The sequence below is a fragment of the Durotheca rogersii genome (genome assembly GCF_024521655.1).
Source record: "Durotheca rogersii strain YMJ 92031201 chromosome Unknown GGS23scaffold_3, whole genome shotgun sequence".
In the NCBI taxonomy this organism is placed as follows: Eukaryota; Fungi; Ascomycota; class Sordariomycetes; order Xylariales; family Xylariaceae; genus Durotheca; species Durotheca rogersii.
Window position 1 is genome coordinate 989,645 of NW_026251234.1, and position 15,312 is coordinate 1,004,956.

The following is a 15,312-nucleotide window of genomic DNA, read 5'->3' on the forward strand; positions in this document are numbered from 1 at the left end:
GGACCGGCCTAAGAAGTGCGCGTGACGCGGCACAACAAGAACAAGATGAGATCTACCGCAAAAATGCGGATACGCGAGGTAAGGGGAGAACGAGAAGGGGGGGGGGGAGGAAAGACGACGATGATCAGGTCGACGTAAAGAACTTGACCAGGCTAGCTAGGCTAGCTAGCATTGACGCTGAGATTAGCAGAGGAGGCTAACGGTTACGGGGATTTCGACAGATAAAAAAAAGGAAGCAGGGATACCAGGTGTAGTCCGGGTGGAACTACCCACTGTGCTGGAGGCGCTGGTACACACCATCACAATCGGGAATGACACACCTACGCAACCCTTCAGCGTTCTTAGCCGAGTCAGGTGGAACGGAGCAGAGGGTTATATTGTGTAGTGCAGATCTGGGCGGCGCGGAATGGCGGATTGCGAAAGTGCGTTACGAAGAGGACGAGGCAGAGGTAAGGAGAAGACGGGATTCCATGACGGCGGCTAATCAGTGACTAGCAAGCAACCGGCAAGCAACCAGCACCGTGTGAATACGAGAGCGCGAGGGACAGGATGGATGTTAGAGGGAGGCCGGCCAAGCAGGTTAGTTAGTATGCGTGGGAGCGAGCAAGTGAGTACCTATGTACGGGCGGAAGGACGAAGTCAGATTGACGGACGGTATGGATGGTAGATGGATGGATGGATGGATGGATGGATGGATGGCTAGCCGGCGCGTGGTTGGTGTATGATTGATGGAGGCATTCTAGTTGGCCGTCTGGGTGGTGGACGGCTGGCGTGCTGTGGGTGCGTGTGTGCTGCTGCAGAAGCTGGCGAGAAACGACTTCTAGTGGCTGATAAGACGCTACCAAGCCAAGAAAAAGGGGAGGAGGCATTTCTACTAGGTGATGACAGGCCCAGAGCGAAGCCGTCGCCTACGCCGGCAGCAAGTAGAAGTGCCACAGAACCCGATCTCGACTTCTTCGTCGGCGCCTCCTCGCTCTCGCCATCTCTCCCCTCCGTCCCACGGTAGGCACAATGGATGTGGTGCAGCATGCATGTTGCATCATGGGATGCACTTTCCAGGATTCAACACCACCTAGTACAGACGCAGCTTAGGTACCTAAGGTAGGTAGGTAGCACTACATAGGCGACCCTGGCCACCTTCCCCTCGAGTCGCCTACGCGGGAGTTAGGTACCTCAGTAACAGCTTGGTCGCCGCGCACCCAGACGCCGCCCCAGTCCCTGGCTGGCCCGAGATACGCCATTACTTATCCGCCTGGTACAGGGAAATTACTGCTTTCAGCTTCTAGACGCCGTCACAGCCACCCGTTATTGGCCACCGGGACGGGAGGGAGCAGCCACCGCACCTTATCGCGCCTGCCTATAGGTGATGGATCGCATCTCGCATCACATCGCCCGCAACTGCCTCTCGCCACCACCGAGGCCCAACAAGACGTACCCGCCTACAGGTACCTCTTAGGGACTTACACCTACCTACCTACCTCCCTCCTACCTCCTAGAAGAGGTACCTAACCTTACTCTAATCAACGCAAGCAATTCTCGGGCTGCCCCTAGATCTGCCCCTAATAGGTACCTGCCTCTGGGTGCCTACACCTAATCGAAGGCATGTCCCTGCATGCACGCGTCAAGTGCAGATGGCATCTGCTCTCTCTCGTCCAACGTCAATATAAGCTCGTACATTCCAGACGGCCAGGTGCCAGGATCAGCTGCTTACTAGATTACTGCGCATTTGCATGGACGCATGATCCATATGCGGACCTTTTCCACCTCCACACGCATCATCGCGTACGCTACTATGTAACACGGGTGTGCGTCCGTAGCTAGAACTGGACGCCTCCACCCCATGCAAGCTCGCCTACAAACGGGATGGCCCACCTGATTGGCCTCGTCGCCCGCACCTCGACACCACGATGATCGACGACGATACGACCCCAGCCCCCCACTACACAGATGTATACATGCACACGCGCTACATGGCTTACGTACAGACGTGCAGTTCGACTTCGAAACGCATATCCGCGCCATGGCATTCCCACTATTACGATGGCAGGTAAGAGAGGAGCGGTGTCGTTCGTCGTCCGTGCCACGGGCTACAAGTAGCACCCGCGACTCGCACCGCTGCCACTTCCACGACCGCCTTGGCGCTCGTTCTCTTCCATCCTTGGGGGTCAAAAACTGTCCAGGAAGCGTGCGCTTGTCGTCGAACCCCGCTGCTGTCGTCGGACAATAAACCGCGCCTCATTTAAACGCTTACGTACACAGGTGGCACCTCGTCTACGAGAAGCGAGGAGAACATGTGTTGCTAGCGTATTCTCGTGCCACCGAGACACCCAGCTAGCCACCTAGGTAGGTAGGTCGTACCTATGTAGGATGGATGATATCCGGGTTTTTGTCGCAACTTGAGATATGGCGCCAGACTAGTTTCACCTTTTTCCCTCTCCTTCTTCGTCTTTTTCCCTCCCCTTCCCTCGTCGGCGATGCACTCCCGCCGCATGTGCACAGGCCATTCACCGCTTCTTCGCGGGCGACAAGCTTGATCTCTCTGATTGGCACAGACCCGGCGTCGCGCCACCGTCTGGCCTGAAATAGCCGGCGATGGCACATGACGGGCATATTCCCTTGCATCCAGCACTAGGCATGTATGTGTAGGCATGTCAAGCGAATGCCTTAGCTCGACCCCACGTTCCTCGAGAGTCGGGACTCCGTAGTTCTGTAGGTACGCGTGTGCGCGGAATCGCACACATGTGATGGTAAGTAGGTATGTGCAAAAATCATACCTAGGTACCCATCCCGTAGGGTAGCACTGCGATCAAATGCTGAAGGCTCCAGCCGGGAGAGCCGTTCCAAATACGTATGATCTGTATCTTGCATGCACCCCGCCGACTTAACAGTCCAGGACGTGAAGGCCAGTGAAGACGGACGTAGAGTAGGTGGTGGCCTATACAATTCGAGACGAGACCCCACGTTGAGGTGGATGCGGGGAAGCTCGAAAAGTCAGCTGTTAATGGTCTTGGGAAGGGGGATGCATCTACAGCTACTACGTCGAGTCCATCAGGGTCTCGCTCAGTTAGCAGGGCACGTAACCATTCCGCTGCGTGACCTGCTAATCGCCGGAGTACATGGAAGCAATGCTTGCCTTCACTGTGGAAATCGTGTGTCTATCGGTCGACTTCCAATGCTTGCATGACTTTTTAGTCACGGCAAACATTGTGGGCTTATTGCGCACCTGGTCTATCAATTCGGGTTAACTTAGGGTAGCTCAGGCAGTGATCGTCTATTCCTGACCCTAGATGGAGGGAGACTAAAGCGGTTATACCTTGAAAGTGAAACCGGGAATTCCGTGTGTGTAAGACCAAAAAGTCTGGTGAGGGGGGGCGAGTGAGGACGGAGTGGCTGAGCAAGATAAACTGAGCACTTCCATGGATCTGGGTAAGTCAAGACCATTTTACCGATCTAACGGGACAATTATGACCACAAGCTAATTGCCAATTATCCGCCGCGAATAGAGGAGGGACGGCGGCCGGATTCTGCCCGACGTTTCCCGTGTTGTCCGTGACGGCAAGACCCCGGCCCCGAGATCCCAATAGGTAAAGCATATACCAAGCCAGGCGGCAATGATGGGAAGTATCCCCCCCGTATGGTAGAAGACTCATTACGTAGCAATAGGGAGGCGATGACTCGAGCAAATATATACCACGCGACGGCGGTGAGAGAGACGGGGGCCTTGCCAAGTGTAGATATCTGGCATATGCTTCCAGATGCCATTAGCGGCCGATTTATTATTACCGCCTCGTTGAATTTCCCGTGACATTTCAGTCCCGGCCGTGCTACCATACGCGGTACCTACCTACCTACAGCTTTCTTTGCATAGGTATAGCTCCGCCATATATCAGGTCGGCACCTACAGTATTAATGAGCGTCGATTCGAACCATAGGAAGGCATTATCGTCAGTCATAATATCCAATCAACGGGAGGCTGATAGTGATAGTACTAGGAACCTGAGGTGTGCATATACATATATACCTACTCATAAGGCACCTAGCCTTGAAGTCAGCGATGGGCAATACTACCCCTGTGTGGGTGATTACCTACGTAGAGTATGTTAGGTAGTCGCGCGCTAGAGTATTTCGATAAGCGGACTAACCTAGTCCCAAGAAAAAAAATCCCCTTCGTCGAATTGATCGAGGCAGTAGGAGGCAAAGACTAAGGCTAACCACTAGGTAGGAGGTAGTATAAAACACAACCACCGGGACCAAGTGCTAACAGCCACCGGTTGGCCAGGCAAGACAAGATTTTCTCACCTACCTACCCGGACCCTGGTCTGTCGCCTCTGCCATGGTTGTAAACGGTCCAAGGTCGGATTCGAAAGTCAGCCTGCGCCAATTGTGTGGCTCGAATGCAGCCTGTACTAATTCGGCGTGATATGTATGGTGTTCTACATAGGTAGTACTACCTACCTACCTACAGTACCTTGTGGAGACATTGCCACCGATATTCACTCAGGCATCTCTTCGCAGATCTCTCTCTACTCTAACACGTAGATCGTGCTACCTACCTGTTAGGTAAGCAGCTAAGGCGCGGCTTAATTGGTCATGGCTATCCCTGATTGGACCCAGCAACACCCGAGGGGGGTGGCCGCTTACGTAGTAGCATCATCTTGTTGCTATCGGGGTCAGCCTCGCTGGCTGGCCGGCTGGCAAAAGTCTTGGGAGAAGCTGGAACATGATTTTTTGGGGGGCAGTCCAAGAGGTAGGTACGTAAAAGGGGTGGGTGTGTTAGGAGTCAATGGGAGGTAGATACCTCTACCTGTAGGCACCTAGCTACCTAGGTACCTAGGTTATTGGGGAGGTACATTGGGTTAGCCACTTCAGTTGGTTGCAGACATGTAGGTATGTGCCTGTGGTAGATCCATTGGAAGATAGAAGTACAATTAGAATGAATGAGCAGAAAATTTTTGGTTGACAGGTACCGCCGCAGCCAGCGCTAGAACTACCTAGGTACGCTACAAAGCCAGTACCTGGCTGAATTGTGTACCTACCAAAATTTTTCTTCTCCCGAGCTTCACACAACAATATTTCCATTCGCCGCAAGAAATTTTCTCCAGGAGACCTGTCAACCAAGGCCATAACGATATGATATTCTAATTGCTCAACTACTCTGCGGCCTTAGAGAGCTCTATTCTTGAGCTTCCTAGCTGCTGCGCCTACTCTTTTCTCTCCTTCCTTCTTCTCTCTGGGACCCCTTTGCCCCTCTTCTTTCTGTTCCCTGCATCCTTCCCCGGGTTTAGGCCTAGACGGCCTGCGACGCGCCATCTATAACTCAACATGGGCTTCCGCGAGTACCACCAGCCTGCCTCTGCGCGGATAGTCGACGCTGAGGATGAAGGCCTCATGTGCCTGGACCTCGAGGACCACTATTCCTACCTGGGCTACAGCTTCGGTGCTAATAAAAGCATCGCCGGGGAGTTGGTCTTCCAGACGGGCCTAGTAGGATACCCAGAGTCGATAACGGACCCTTCGTACCGTGGGCAGATTCTAGTCATCACCTTCCCCCTCGTGGGCAACTATGGCGTGCCCTCTAGAGACACCATAGACGAACTACTTCGTGACCGCCCCGCGCACTTTGAGTCGTCCCAGATTCACATCGCCGGTCTCGTCGTGTCTTCCTATGCTGGCGAAGACTTCTCGCACTTCCTTGCTGAGTCCTCCCTGGGGACATGGCTCAAGGAGCAGGGTGTCCCTGCCATGTATGGCATCGATACGAGGGCTTTAACACAACGCATCAGACAGGAAGGCAGTATGCTGGGTCGTATGCTGTTACCGAAGGAAAACTTGACGAATGTTACAAATAACGGCGCCAACGGTGTCAACGGTGTCACGAACCACTACAGCAAGAAGGACTGGAGCGCGTGCTTCGATGAGATTGATTGGGTAAACCCCAACACGAAAAATCTCGTAGCAGAGGGTAAGTTCTCTTGTAGTTGGACGGCTGGTGCTAGTAGGCTCATCAGCTCGCAGTCTCCATCTCAGAGCCTCAGCTCTACAAGCCGCCTCCGCCGTCAGCATTGAAACATCCTTCGGGGCGACCTCTTCGTGTCGTGTGCTTAGATGTGGGCATGAAAAACAACCAGCTTAGATGCCTTCTAAATAGGGGTGTCGAAGTCCTCGTATGTCCGTGGAACTATGACTTTACCGCCGGCGTGGAAGGTCAATATGACGGTCTTTTCATCTCAAATGGCCCCGGCGACCCATCATTCATGCGGGAGCCCGTAGATAAGATTTCCCAGGCGTTGCAGACGAATCAGATACCGGTTTTCGGCATCTGTCTCGGGCACCAGCTGCTCGCTCAAGCGGCCGGTGCGAAGACCATCAAGATGAAGTTTGGTAATCGAGGTCACAACATTCCTTGCACGAGTATGGTTACCGGAAAGTGTCACATTACTTCGCAGAACCACGGTTTTGCGGTCGATACCAAGACGCTCCCGGATGAATGGAGCGAGCTGTTCGTAAACGCCAACGATGGTAGCAATGAAGGTATCATGCATGTTAGCAAACCGTACTTCAGCGTACAGTTTCATCCCGAGAGCACTCCCGGTCCTCGAGACACCGAATTTTTGTTCGACGTTTTTATCAACACCATCGTCGACTGTGCTAGGGACCCTACTTTACTTAGCTCCCCTGTCAAGTTCCCTGGCGGAACCGCGAGAGAGAACGAGCTGCTCCACCCTCGTGTGCATGTTAAAAAGATACTTGTCCTCGGAAGCGGTGGCCTCAGCATCGGACAAGCCGGCGAGTTTGACTATTCAGGTAGTCAAGCCATCAAGGCGTTGAAGGAGGAAGGTATTTACACCGTTCTCATCAACCCTAACATTGCTACCATCCAAACATCGAAGGGACTTGCGGACAAGGTGTATTTCCTTCCCGTCACCGCCGAGTTCGTCCGCAAGGTCATCGTCTACGAACGGCCGGATGCAATATACGTTACTTTCGGCGGCCAGACCGCTCTACAGGTTGGTATCCAGCTTAAGGACGAGTTCGAGGAACTAGGTGTCAGGGTGCTAGGCACCCCGATCGATACGATCATCACGACGGAGGATCGTGAGTTATTCGCGCGCAGCATGGACTCGATCGGAGAGAAGTGTGCCAAGTCAGCCTCCGCCAGCAGCGTGGACGAAGCGATGCGCGCCGTGAAGGATATTGGGTTTCCCGTCATCGTCAGAGCCGCGTATGCTCTTGGTGGGCTAGGCAGCGGCTTCGCTAATGACGAGGCCGAGCTGTTGAACCTCTGCAATAAAGCTCTGGCCGCGAGCCCGCAGGTTCTAATCGAGCGAAGCATGAAAGGCTGGAAGGAGATCGAGTACGAGGTTGTGCGGGATGCCCAGGACAATTGCATTACCGTCTGCAATATGGAAAACTTCGATCCTCTCGGTATTCATACCGGCGACTCTATCGTCGTAGCGCCATCTCAAACGCTGTCTGACGAGGATTATAATATGTTACGAACGACGGCAGTTAACGTCATCCGCCACCTCGGCGTAGTCGGGGAGTGTAACATCCAGTATGCCCTTAATCCGTTCTCGAAGGAGTACTGCATTATCGAGGTGAACGCCAGGTTGTCGAGGTCGTCCGCGTTGGCGTCAAAAGCCACCGGTTACCCCTTAGCCTTCATCGCCGCCAAATTAGGACTTGGTATACCATTGAAGGAGATCAAGAACACGGTAACAAAGGTCACATGTGCCTGTTTTGAGCCATCCTTGGATTACGTCGTCGTCAAGATGCCTCGATGGGATCTTAAGAAGTTTACGAGAGTTTCTACGCAACTGGGCTCGTCTATGAAGAGCGTTGGTGAGGTCATGAGTATCGGAAGAACTTTCGAGGAAGCCATTCAGAAGGCAATTCGGGCCATCGACTTCCACAATCTTGGTTTCGGCGAAACGAAAGCGCTCATGTCTATTGACGACGAGCTGCAGACTCCTTCCGACCAGCGCCTCTTCGCCATCGCCAACGCTATGCATGCTGGATACTCAGTCGATAGGATCTGGGAGCTCACCAAGATTGATAAGTGGTTTTTACATAAGCTCATGGGCCTGAGCAGATTCAGCAAAGAGGTAGCGCGTTACACAACTAGCCAGATTTCCGAACGACCAAATATACTCCTCCAAGGCAAGCGACTTGGGTTCAGCGACCGTCAGTTAGCCAAGTTCTGGGATTCCAACGAGCTAGCAGTGAGACGCATGAGGCTGGAAGCCGGAATCACTCCATACGTCAAACAGATCGATACCGTCGCCGCCGAGTTTCCCGCGTATACCAATTATCTCTATCTTACATATAATGCTTCCGCTCACGACGTTTCTTTTGATGACCACGGCGTAATGGTTCTTGGCTCAGGAGTCTATCGCATCGGATCCTCGGTGGAGTTTGACTGGTGCTCGGTGAGAGCCATTCGTACGCTTCGGGAGTCCGGCTTTAAGACTATTATGGTGAACTACAACCCCGAAACCGTCAGCACCGATTACGACGAAGCAGACCGCTTGTACTTCGAAAACATCAACCTGGAGACGATTCTCGACGTATATCAGATGGAGTCCGCCAGCGGAGTTCTCGGCGCCATGGGAGGCCAGACACCAAACAACATCGCACTACCTCTGCTACGCTCAGGCATTAAGGTGTTGGGAACCTCGCCAGAAATGATCGATAGGGCCGAAAATCGGTACAAATTCTCTCGTATGCTCGACGAGATAGCCGTCGATCAGCCAACATGGAAGGAACTCACGAGTTTCGAAGATGCTCGGAGTTTCTGCCGAAAGGTCGGTTACCCGGTGCTAGTTCGGCCTTCGTACGTCCTCTCTGGCGCTGCTATGAATACCGTCTACTCGGAGGCCGATCTCGAATTATATCTGCAGCAGGCAGCCGAAGTTTCCCGCGAGCACCCTGTTGTGATAACTAAATACATAGAGAACGCCAAAGAGATTGAGATGGATGCCGTCGCTAAGGACGGTACCGTCGTTGGCCATTTTATATCCGAGCACGTCGAGAACGCTGGTGTCCACTCCGGCGACGCGACTCTCATTCTACCCCCTCAAGATCTCGAGCCGACGACGATCCAACGCATAGAAGAGGCAACGCAGAAAATTGCCGCCAAGCTCAACGTGACCGGCCCGTTCAATATCCAATTTATCGCTAAGGATAACGACATCAAGGTTATTGAATGCAACGTGCGAGCTTCTCGGTCTTTTCCTTTCGTGTCCAAGGTCATGGGAGTTGACTTGATCGAGATGGCCACTAAAGCGATCGTGGGGATCCCCTTCACCGAATACCCGCCAACCACTTTGCAGGCAAATTGCGTCGGGGTAAAGGTGCCGCAATTCAGTTTCTCGAGATTATCTGGTGCCGATCCGGTATTGGGCGTGGAGATGGCTTCCACCGGGGAGGTTGCTTGCTTCGGTATCGATAAATACGAAGCATATCTTAAAGCTCTCATGTCGACGGGCTTCAAGATTCCCAAAAGCAACATTCTCTTGTCGATCGGCTCCTATAAGGACAAGAAAGAGATGTTGCCATCTGTTGAGAAGTTACAGAAGATGGGATACAAGCTGTTTGCCACTGCAGGAACCGCGGATTTCCTTCAGGAGCACGGCATTCCTGTCCAGTTCCTCGAAGTTCTCAGCAACGAAGAAGACGACCAAAGATCGGAATTCTCATTGACGCAACATTTGGCCAAGAACATGATCAACCTATACATAAACTTGCCATCCAACAACAAATATCGCCGTCCTGCTAACTACGTGAGCAAGGGGTACCAAACCCGGCGAATGGCCGTGGATTACCAGATCCCATTAGTTACTAATGTCAAGAATGCCAAGATCCTGGTCGAGGCTATCGCCAGACATTTCGAGCTCGAGATCAGTACCCGCGACTATCAGACGAGCCATCGATCTGCGGTCCTCCCAGGCTTGATCAACGTCGCGGCTTTTGTTCCGGGAATCGGCGTGCAAGGCAGTCATGATCTCCAAGATGTTACTAAGGCATCGATAGCCTCCGGCTTCAGCATGATACGTGTCATGCCCGTCGGTGTCGAAGGCTCTATCACCGACGCGAGGACGCTAAACATTGCCCAGCAGAATAGCAAGAGAGGGGGCTATTGCGACTACAATTTCTCCGTCTCTGCCACTTCGAGCAATGCCGACCAGATTAGCCATGTAACTGGCGAAGTTGGGTCTCTCTTCATCCCGTTCAACCACCTGTCCGATAACATTAGCAAGGTCGCCGCGGTCACTGCTCATTTCGACTCTTGGCCAGCTCATAAGCCCATCGTTACGGATGCCAAGACGACAGATCTCGCCTCCATTCTGTTGCTAGCAAGCCTTCATAGTCGGCGCATTCATGTTACGAGCGTCACCACGAAGGACGATATCCGGTTGATTGCTCTCAGCAAGGAGAAAGGCCTCAATGTCACCTGCGACGTGTCTATTCATTCGTTGTACTTAACCAGCAAAGACTTCCCGGGCTGCACGTGTCTTCCCGAACCCAGAGACCAGGAGGCGCTTTGGGACCATCTTGACACTATCGATGTCTTTTCTATTGGCAGCCTCCCGTACCAGGTCGCCCACGCTGTACAACCCGAGGCGGCGACAGACCCCGCGGTCGGCGTTGCTGATGCCTTGCCTCTCTTACTGACCTCCGTCACGGAAGGCAAGTTGACCCTTGATGACATCAAGGCACGCCTATACGATAACCCGAAGGAGATATTCGAACTCCATGAGCAGCCGGGAACGTCTGTCGAGGTTGAGATTGACCGTCCATATACCGTGCCGACGACGGCCTCGTGGTCGCCGTTCGCTGGTAAGACGATGCGCGGAGCTGTGCAGAGGGTGACCTTCAACGGGAAAACGGTATGTCTTGACGGCGAGCTTCTCCCGATCATGCCGCTTGGCAACGATATGTCTACTCATGGTAGCATGCCGACACCCTTGTCGCCGCCCATCAAGTCGATGCCTCCACCGGCTCATCCTCTCGATGCCCTCCGAGCTCGACGGCTTTCTAGCCTCGGGAAGCCGACGAGCGTCGCACGCCTACAGGATGGCGATACTGAAGGCCTACGGCCAGTGTCGAGGCGCGCCCACGCTGCGGAGGAGCTCGGCCTACCTGGGCCCGCGCGTGCCCCTTTCGTTGACTCCTTGCACGACCTCCTCATGCAACCTTCGGCCTTCAAGAAGGCACATGTTCTCTCGGTGAAGCAGTACACACGTTCTGATCTCCACCTGTTGTTTACGGTAGCGCAGGAGATGCGTGTGGGTGTCGATCGTGAAGGCGTCCTCAGCACGTTGCGCGGCCGTGTCCTATGCACCATGTTTTACGAACCGTCAACCCGTACCTCGTCGTCTTTCGACGCCGCTATGCAGCGCCTAGGCGGAAGGACTGTAGCTATCGCGACGACGAACTCGTCAATCCAGAAAGGGGAGTCGCTTCAGGACACGCTGAGGACACTCGGGTCTTACGGCGACGCCATCGTACTGCGCCACCCCGACGAAAAATCGATGGATATTGCGAGGCGGTATAGCCAAGTGCCGGTGATCAACGGCGGGAACGGGAGCAAGGAGCACCCCACTCAAGCATTCCTCGATCTCTTTACGATTCGCGAGGAGCTCGGCACCGTGCAGGGCTTAACCATCACCTTCATCGGCGACCTCCTGTACGGACGGCCGGTGCATTCGCTGATCTACCTCTTCCAGCACTACCAGGTCCAGGTCCAGCTCGTCTCGCCGAAGTCGCTGGCGCTCCCGCCGGACGTGCGGGACCTCCTCAAGGAATCCGGACAGCTGCTGTGCGAGTCGGAGGAGCTCAGCCCGGAGATCCTGTCGAGAAGCGACGTGCTGTACTGCACCAGGGTGCAGAAGGAGCGCTTCCCCAGCCTCGAGGAGTACGAAAAGGTCAAGAACTCGTACCGCATCGACAACGCGACGCTCAAGCACGCGAAGCAGGAAACCCGGGTGCTGCACCCCCTCCCCCGAAACGAGGAGGTGGCAGAGGAAGTGGACTACGACCACCGCGCAGCCTACTTCCGACAGGTAAGTTGCTCCGGCGCAAGTTAATGGGCGCACGGGGGCTTGTGCTAATCGTATCGACGCAGATGCGGTACGGTCTCTATTGCCGGATGGCCCTGCTGGCCCTGGTCATGTCGGGCTGATTGATGATCTCGGCCCGACGCCGGCCCGCACTTCTCTTCGTAACCCTCTCGAGAACATGTCCCGAGACGCCAAAGTTTCCGTAGGCCTGGCCCGAGCGAGAGGCGGGCTCTGCCACTAGAGTTGCGCTAGATAGTCGGCATTTTCTGTCTTCCTTTCCTTTCCTTTCCTTTCCCTCGTGCGCGGATCGATCGGGGTGGCTCAGCCTAGATAAAAGGAACAACCACACTTTAGATGCTGAATGGCTCGCGCCGCCGATGAGTGAAATGACGTTATGTGTAAGGCATAGTTATATATGTGTATATATTAGGTATGGGGTGGGATGTATTTGTACGGGTGTATTTGTATATGTAGGCAGGCATGTACTAACGCATGCCTGCATACATGGATACCTGCCTATGTATTTGTAAGGTCCCGTACGTTGTGTACGCTCTGTATGTATATTATATTGTATCAGTACATATGTGTCTGCTAGTTGCTCAAGTAGATATACCGTATAGTCATGCATTTTACGTATATATATAGATTGATTTGGTTTCGTCCACGTACCAACATTGGGTGATAACCACCTACCTCCTCAGCGGCTCCGTACCTTGGCAGGTATAGGTATACGCGTGTCTAACTCTGCCAACCTCCCATGCCGTAGGGATGCTATCGCATCAGGCATTCCGCTCGCCGCGTAGGCAATACGTGTAGATACTTCAACTAACCATCGGGTTTGGTCTCTCACACAGCGCAGGGCGCTCCGAACCCAATCGACAACCGAGGTGACGTCATCACATCGGGTTCCCTTTCTTCACCAAGAAATCCGGAGTCCTCCGGAGGCGCTTACGTACCGCGCCGTCGAATCACCCATCCCGCATCGTCCCAGTCAAGTCCTGACGTACCTTTTTTTTTGTTCCCACCCCCCGCCTTCGTTCCTTCGGCTGGTCCATTCCGTCGCCCTCTGTAGGAACTCGGCTTTGCTTCTAGATCCTACCCTATCACGCACACCCACACACGCACGTACGCGCAGTCTCTCCCCCCCTCTCTCTCTCTCCTCTCACTCTTACACACATACGTACCTGCGTGCCTAAGCCCTGATGCTCTCGGGGGCCTAGAGGGACGTGGCAGAAACACACTGTGCTCATCGCCTGGATAGGTTGTGTATGCGCCGCTCCGGCGTCGCAGGCCTGCGTCTCGCACCGACTTCTTCTCCTAGCTCGACTACCCGGCATCCTCGCTTCTCCGCGCGGCACCAGCACCGCCGCGCGATGGCGACTTCGTCCGTAGCCGCGACGGCGCCGTGGCGGCAGCTCTTCCTCGAGCACGTCCGCGCTATGCCGGCGCCCGAGTTCACGCTGGGCACGGTGCGCAAGGTCCGCTCGCCGTCGTCGGCGGGCGCGGTCGAGCACGTGCCGCGCGCGCGCACCTGCGTGTTCCGCGGGCTGTGGGGGGAGCTGTCCGCCGCCGCCGCCGAGCCCAACCCGCCCGACGTGTACGAGGGCAGCGACCTGCTGACGTTCACGACGGACCGGCGGTCGGCCAAGGTGGCGGACCTGTTCGGCGCCGAGGCCGAGGCCGAGGCGGACGGCGGGGAGGGGAGCCGCGCGCCGCGGCTCGACGGGTCCGGCGGCGGCGCCCCCGTCGAGGCCGTGTTCTGGGTTGTCGCGGCGCGGACCCAGTGGCGCGTGCGCGGGCGCGCGTACGTGCTCGCGCCGGGGGCCGAGGACGGCGGCGAGGAGGGCCGGCAGGCCGCGGCGCTGATCCGGGCGCGGATGCGGAGGCGGGGAGCGGGCGACGAGGTGAGCTGGAGCTTCGACCGCGAGATCGCGGCGCACTTTGGCAACCTGAGCCCGCTGATGCGGGGCACGTTTCGGGGGCCAGCGCCCGGGCGACCTGTGGCGGCGGCGGTAGAGGGCCCCGGGCTCGGGCAACGGATCGACGACCTCGAGGACGTCGCAGCCCGGGCCAACTTCCGCGTCGTCGTCGTCGTGCCCCACGAGGTCGACCGGTGCGACCTGAGCGACCCGGAGCGCGGCCGACGGTGGCTATATAGACTCGTGGGGGGCGAAGAGGGCGAAGGCGAAGGCAAGTGGGAGGAATTCGAGGTGTGGCCCTAGGTGCGAGGGCCGGGGGCGGTGGCGCGCGTCTACCCCCACCCCCTCCGTCCCCTTCCTCTCCGAGGTGGGAAGGATGAGGAGGAGGAGGAGCAGGAGACAGGGGGGGCGGGCGGCGAAGGGGGAAAGGATCGGAGGATCGGAGGGGGGATGGAATACTTGACGGGAGGCAAGTTCCGATGGTTGGACTACGATGGCTTTACTGGGCTTATGTGCCGAGCGGCTAGTCCCAAGTGGTGCGTAGCGAGCGGGTGGCGGAGAAGTTCAGACGGGCTTTCTGCCAATGGGCACGTGAATGTACGCGACATATTAGCATAGGCCTGGTCGGAACTTTTGAAGCCGTCGCTCCTCTGAGCGGTGTAAGCTAACTCCCCTATACGAACCAGTAGATCGCTTCTCGATTCCTCGTCCTTTCATCTGCGGCCGCGCTCTCCTCGACCCGTCTAGCTACTCTGTTCGCCCGTCCTTGGCGGTTATCACGGTGGCCCCCAAAGTACGTAGGTACGCGAGGAAGCGGTCTTGGCGACGGCGAGCTTTCCGCACAGAATTGCACGGCGGAGCTGGGGAAGCCCCCTCGCGAGGTGAGGCTGGGCGCCCGTAGTTAGTATCTATGTGCTCGCGGCTTAGGGAAGAGGGGGGAGGGGGCAGGCAGGCAAGGAGGGTAGGTAGACACGTAAGGTAATATGATATGATAGAGTTGGCCACATGGCAACGTCAGCCTTGATATGCCGAGTCCTACATAAAATCACATCAATCTTGCATGCCATGGCCGTTCTGGTGATCATGAGTGCCTACCCTACCTCCGCCCCCTCCCCTCAGCCCAAGGTCACATTTTGTTGCTGGCAGTAAGTAGTAGTGGTGGTGGTAGCAGTAGTAGCGGTGGTTAGGTAGTAAGCAGGTTTCACCATCCTCGCCTTACTATTCCACGTTTTTTTTTCCCTTTCTTCTCTTTCTCCCGCTCCCTGTCCTGGGGGGGACGAGGACCTCGCATGGACGCGTTGATACGTTAGTTTACGACAATAGGCAATTTT

General features: G+C 55.4%; 2 protein-coding genes across 2 annotated transcripts; both read left to right on the forward strand.

Annotated features, from left to right (window-relative positions):
* The first annotated feature begins 5,052 nt into the window (after window positions 1-5,052).
* GGS23DRAFT_551409 (carbamoyl-phosphate synth) lies at window positions 5,053-12,683 on the forward strand. The gene is made up of 3 exons (XM_051515349.1): window positions 5,053-5,962; window positions 6,016-12,065; window positions 12,128-12,683. Exons 1-3 carry the CDS (start codon window positions 5,323-5,325, stop codon window positions 12,182-12,184), a joined length of 6,747 nt encoding a protein of 2,248 aa, XP_051375355.1. The 5' UTR covers window positions 5,053-5,322; the 3' UTR covers window positions 12,185-12,683.
* Window positions 12,684-13,435: 752 nt separating this feature from the next.
* GGS23DRAFT_593387 (uncharacterized protein) lies at window positions 13,436-14,284 on the forward strand (the record flags this gene model as incomplete). Its single annotated transcript, XM_051518029.1, has 1 exon — window positions 13,436-14,284. One exon carries the CDS (start codon window positions 13,436-13,438, stop codon window positions 14,282-14,284), a length of 849 nt encoding a protein of 282 aa, XP_051375356.1.
* Between the last annotated feature and the right edge of the window lie 1,028 nt (window positions 14,285-15,312).